At 41.2% G+C, this 5,461-nt stretch overlaps 1 protein-coding gene across 12 annotated transcripts in view; it reads right to left on the bottom strand.

Moving 5' to 3' along the window:
• Positions 1–5,461, bottom strand: part of ppip5k1a (diphosphoinositol pentakisphosphate kinase 1a) — a 46,679-nt gene that overhangs the window by 35,738 nt on the left and 5,480 nt on the right. For all 12 annotated transcript variants that reach the window (XM_024265052.2, XM_024265054.2, XM_024265055.2 and 9 more), the window contains 2 exons: positions 2,680–3,101; positions 334–529 (listed from right to left, as the gene is read on the bottom strand). In XM_024265052.2, coding sequence (XP_024120820.1) covers positions 334–529; positions 2,680–2,823 — 340 coding nt within the window. In that variant the 5' untranslated portion in view covers positions 2,824–3,101. The remainder of the gene's footprint in view (positions 1–333; positions 530–2,679; positions 3,102–5,461) is intronic.

Here is a 5,461-nt window from a genome sequence, read left to right as displayed (position 1 = left end):
AACACCAGGTAGATTTGGACATTTCATTATGCATGTTTGATTACATCTTTGAATGACATTGATCTGTAACTTTATTTAAACAGACAATCTATGAAAAGAAAAAACAAACATCTCTAGAAAGCAGCTCATCCAAAACAGAACTCTGAACTGTAGGCCTAAAGCCAAAAGCTGTTGTGTGCAGAACAGAACCACATACACAGCTCAAGGGAAACAGACAGCTGACACACAGTGATGGTGCAGATGTTGCTATGGAATATAAAATCAAACTGAGCAGGTGCAGGAAACCCCATCCTTCAGCTGGGGTGCAGGTGGAGGCCAAAATGCCGTACGTACCCTTGGAGTGGAAGGAGATGAGGCAGTCACACAAAGGCCATCTGTCCACGGGCTCGTTCAGAATGACGTCCTCTGGAAAGATGACCACAGTGATGTACTCAAATTTGCAGAGCCTTTCCAGGATCTGAGTCATTGGCTTGGACTTGGACTTCTTCATCATGCAACAGATCCCCATGACAATCTGCCGCTCCGGGGGCTTTATGAAGCAGAAAGAAACATCAGGAGTCTTTTATTCAAAGCACATCAGTGTGACAAGTGTCCCCAAGACCCAAAGCTGATGCACTCCACAGCCAAGACACGCCTGCACTTCCAGAGCTGCTTTGGATCAAATGGTGATGCCCCCAAACACAAAGAGTTGGTGTCATTCAAATCCTTATCAGATGCTGAGAGAAGGACCATCGACTGTATCTGGGAACTGGACTGAGTAAGACATCAGCTATAGAAAACAATTTACTTTCAGCTCTAATCAAATACGATCAATTCAGTCGGCATTTTTCTGCAATATGAATGCCGCCATGTTGGAGCCAGACATTGCCAGTAATCCAAATTGATCCAGTAATCCATTGATCCAAATCAGTCTAAGTCATCAATTCTATAGTAACCACTCTCACCAATCAAGAGTGAGCTTGTTGGAAGTCCACACCCCTACCACTTGAAAGAGAGCAACAGAAAATCTGTCAAATGTTTCAACTGTTCAACAAAGGGGCCAGCAGGCCCCGCCTACTTATACCAAGGCATCCAATTGGTCCGCGTATAACTTGAATAACTCAAACTACAGAAAAAAATATCAAGAAAAAATGAGGATTATCGAGAATATGTAAAAAAAAATGTAGCAGATCAAGAATGGTTCTTCTGACAAATAGAATGACTGAGTAACAGCTGTTTATTTCTTTATAGAAGTCTATGGGATTTTGGCTTTCGAGAGCCAACAGATACTTCCTGCTTGGAACAGAAAGGGGGAGGAGTTACTCAGTCCAGCTCTCTGATCAGAATAGAGCTGTGCCAGAGGCTGATTTGGAGCTGAACATTTGTAATGTGCAGTTTGGGGACTTTTGTCTTTGACTTTTGACTTTTGTCTTGACTTTTGCTGTCTGTCCGACGCCGGAAGACAGACAGCCGCTGTGGGTGTGGGGGCTGCCTGTTCAGGCTTCCTGAACTCTGTGACATTTTTCTTATGTTCATCGTGACAATAACCCTTCCTACTTTTTTTTCACCCTCTCGGGTTAATGCGGGAAAGCCTTCAAACTCAGTCACAGAGTCACAGAAACACAGCGAAAGCGGCTGTCATAAACCAGATATAGAGGCGTGATTACCGATGTTTTTATAGAACGAGTCACAATAAATAAACCTGATCTCTCAACATAACCCTCTCAACTTCCATATATTATAAGTGACATACACAGACACCACTCCATGTCAGGATTAAAAAATTAGCTGGTGGCTCCTCCCACATGCGGTCGAAGGCGTGCAAGCTCAGGAACACATTTTTTTGACAGGTGGCGAGCAGCGAAAAGAGGGGTGGGGGACACGAATTGCGTTTGGTAGAGTGCAGAACCTGCCTCTGAACGAGGAGGTGTGAGTGTATGCAGGACTTCATGAGATACAGAAATGGGACAGAACTGTGTTTTTAGGGCCGGGAATCGATTAAAATAGATAAACTAATCAATTGCAAATCTGGAAAAAATTCAACACAATTAACTGCAATTAAAAATAATTTTTAGTTACAATATTTGCCAGCCACTTATTATCTGCAAACACTCACAGTTTGAAATAACACGCAAAACTGTACATTTAGGAATTTTTTTTAACTCTTTGGAACCGAGGGTCTAAAACGTGTCTAAGGCGCGTCTGTCCATTCTCAATTGCTCGACGCCAATGACGTCGGGGGGCAGGACTATCGTGGAGAATGACTGATTTTACACAATTTTTAGGCTACGCCGATGCTCATTATTGTGGAAAATTATTGTAAGTCCCCTTCCCAAAATAAAATAATGGTCGGTTTACTCTTTGGATTTCTCATAGCAGACAGCTCCGCCCCCGCGAAAAAAAACCAGAAGATTGATTTTGCCAAAAACTTCAAATAAATGTTATATTACCTCTTTAATTTCATAAAATCTCAATAACAAAATATAAAAATTGCTTACATTTTGTTTTATACAGATTTTATTACGCTGATCTCAAAGCTGCAAAGCAAGACGCCCGAGGGCATTAATGAATATTAATGCGTCAATTATGATTTATTAATCGTGTGCGTTAACTTGTGACCTTTCACAGCCCTAGTTTTTTTTTTTTTTTAAACACTCAGTTATTGGACCCTGCCCCTTCGGGGGTGGATGCGTCTCTCACCGAGTCTGAGTCTTCGTCGTCCTCATACAGCTCCATGTCTGTCCTCATGTGCTCCTCCACGGCTTCGCTCTCATCGTCCTCGCAGCCCACAAAGAATCTGGGAGCGCCAAACGGGCTCTCGCCTGGGCTGTTGGGCTCTGACATCACAGTCCCCCGCAGCTGTCTTTAGCATCCCGCCGCGCCATCGTACACCAACACGCCGCCGGAGCGGGCAGCAGCCAAAAGGCAAAGGGCCTGAAGGAGGGGGGGTGAGCTCACTCTGCTCTGTTTGCACAGCAGAGCTAAGGTATGAGCAGCAAGAGGAGGCTGAGCCAAGGAGGGGCTCAAGCATGAAAAGTTGTGAGGGGGGAGTCACATGTTGGAAGACGGCTCCAGCTGATGGGGAGGCTGCAGTTCTCCATGCACTTCCACGAGCCGCGGCCCTGCAGACAAAGAAGGAACATTCAGCCTGACAAAGTTCACTGTGAGGCCTTTGAGTTAGGAATGTAACCATTCAGTCAAGCCACGATTCACAGTTTTAAAGTCACGATTTACTTTTTTTTTTCTCGACACAATGAATAAAAGGTATTTTAAGGTCAAGTATGTTTTCTTTTTGCCCCTTACATCAAACTGTTTTCCTACTAACAGAAAGGATTCAATACAAATAAACAATTATATATAATACTGAAATGATCACAAATCCTTTCATACTTGATTCATGTTGTGCTCCTCACCCGTGCCCATACAGCGCAATCCCACCTAGCTGCTGAACGCGCACTCAGCGCAAATAACTGTTCACACACAGCTTGCAGAGAAAAAGACAGAGACGGCTAAATAGAGTTAATAAGAAAAAGTACGGCTCTTGGGAAGGAGTCAGAAGGGAAACAGTCATGAAGCTGCGTCGTCACCATGACTGTTATTGCAGTAGATTGGTAAAAGTTGCATTAAAGTTGAAGTTGAAAATGTAATGATGCAGGGTGAGGAACAAATCTCGGGTTTGCTTAAATTTGCATTCACAAAGCTGTGGTCAGAAGTTTCCATACACTTGTAAAGAATAGAATATCATGACTGTCTTGAGTTTCCAGTTATTTCTACAACTCTGATTTTTCTCTGATAGAATGACTGGAACAGATACTTTAATGTCACTGAAAATGATCCTGAAGTTTGGTTCTTTTATGACTTTATTAAGGGTCAACTAAAAATGTGACCAAATCTTATGGGTCAAAAATATACATATAGCAATGCTAATATTTGGTTACATGTCCCTTTACCATTTTCACTTCAATTAGCCACTTTTGGTAACCATCCACAAGCTTCTTTCTGGCAGACTTCTGGTTGAATCTGTCACCACCACTTTTGACAGAATTGGTGCAGTTCACTTAAATTTGCTGGTTTTCTGGTGTGGACCTCTTACTTTATCATTGTACACAGGTTCTCAATGTGGTTTAAGTCAGGACTTTGGAAAGGCCATTCTAAAGCCTTAATTCTAACCTGATTTAACCATTTCATTGCCATCGTTAAGTGTGTTTGGGGTCATTGTCCTGTAGGAGCACACAACATCCCTTTGGGATAATGATTTCTGGTTTTCTTTAAGAATTCAAAGGTAATCCTCCTTCTTCATTATCCTATTTACTCTCTATAAAGCTCCGGTTCCACTGGCAGCAAAATAGACCCACAACATAATATAACCACCACCATGCTTGACAGGGAGCATGGTGTTCTTGTGGTCAAAAGCCTCATCTTTTCTCCTCCAAACATACTGCTGAGCTCAATTTTTGTTTTGTCCAACTTTAAAACTTTCCTCCAGAAGATCTGATCTGAGTCCATGGCCTCAGCAGCAAACTTCAGTCGAGCCTTAAGGTGCCGCTTTTGGAGAAAGAGCTTCCTTCCTGCTCAGCTGTGACTCACAAGAATTTATGAGGTCATGCCAAGAAGCTCATTTGTTGACACAACTTTTTAAGTCACCAAAATTGCAAATTTATGTTGCTGTTTTTATATTTTTGACCAGTTTTGGTCACATTTTCCGTTGGCCCATTATAAAGTCATAAACGAACCAAACTTCATGATTGTTTTTTGTGACATAGAGTAACTGGAACAGATACTTCTATCAGAAAAAAATCTGAGTTGTTGAAATAACTGGAGGCTCCAGCTAGTCTTGACATTCTATTCTTTATCAGTTCATGTTACATGTTTTAAGACATGGTGGATGTTAATCACACGTATTTATGTTCAACCTGCACAATAACTGATGGAAATTCCTATTGGAAACACGTAAAATGTGCGGTCAAGATGCACGTTGCTGCATTGTTTTGCTAGCTCGTAGCTAGCTACTTTAAGAGCTTAAATCTTGTTGGTCACACTTATTTTCCATTTTATTTATTTATTTTATTTTTTGTAAGATGTGTAAGTGAGTTTGCCAATACTTTTCTTGTCCGTCCCGTCACTGTTGATCTTTTTTCTTGGTTATACGGACTGGAGGAAGCCCAGCTTGAATATACAGCGCTAACGCTAGCTTTCTGTTCAGTGACATTAACACAGCAGCTGTTGGTGAAACTTTAACCTGACACACCATTTACTGCTATTATCAATGTGTTTTGAATCTTAACATTTTGGCAGATGTATTTGATGTTATAATCCACGTTTGAAAAATGTTTTTTATATCGGTTAAAGATGATATATATATATAGCTGGAGCCTTTTTCTAAAAATAACATGAAATCGTCTATTTGAATGTAAATTCTGAAGTAATTGAGATTTATTTACCATGTATGTAATCCAAAAATAATAAAAGTTTTTGTTTCATT

The sequence above is a fragment of the Oryzias melastigma genome, linkage group LG3, assembly GCF_002922805.2.
Source record: "Oryzias melastigma strain HK-1 linkage group LG3, ASM292280v2, whole genome shotgun sequence".
Classification (NCBI taxonomy): domain Eukaryota; kingdom Metazoa; phylum Chordata; class Actinopteri; order Beloniformes; family Adrianichthyidae; genus Oryzias; species Oryzias melastigma.
Note: the sequence above shows the minus strand (reverse complement) of the source record. Positions and strands in the feature narration are given on the sequence as shown.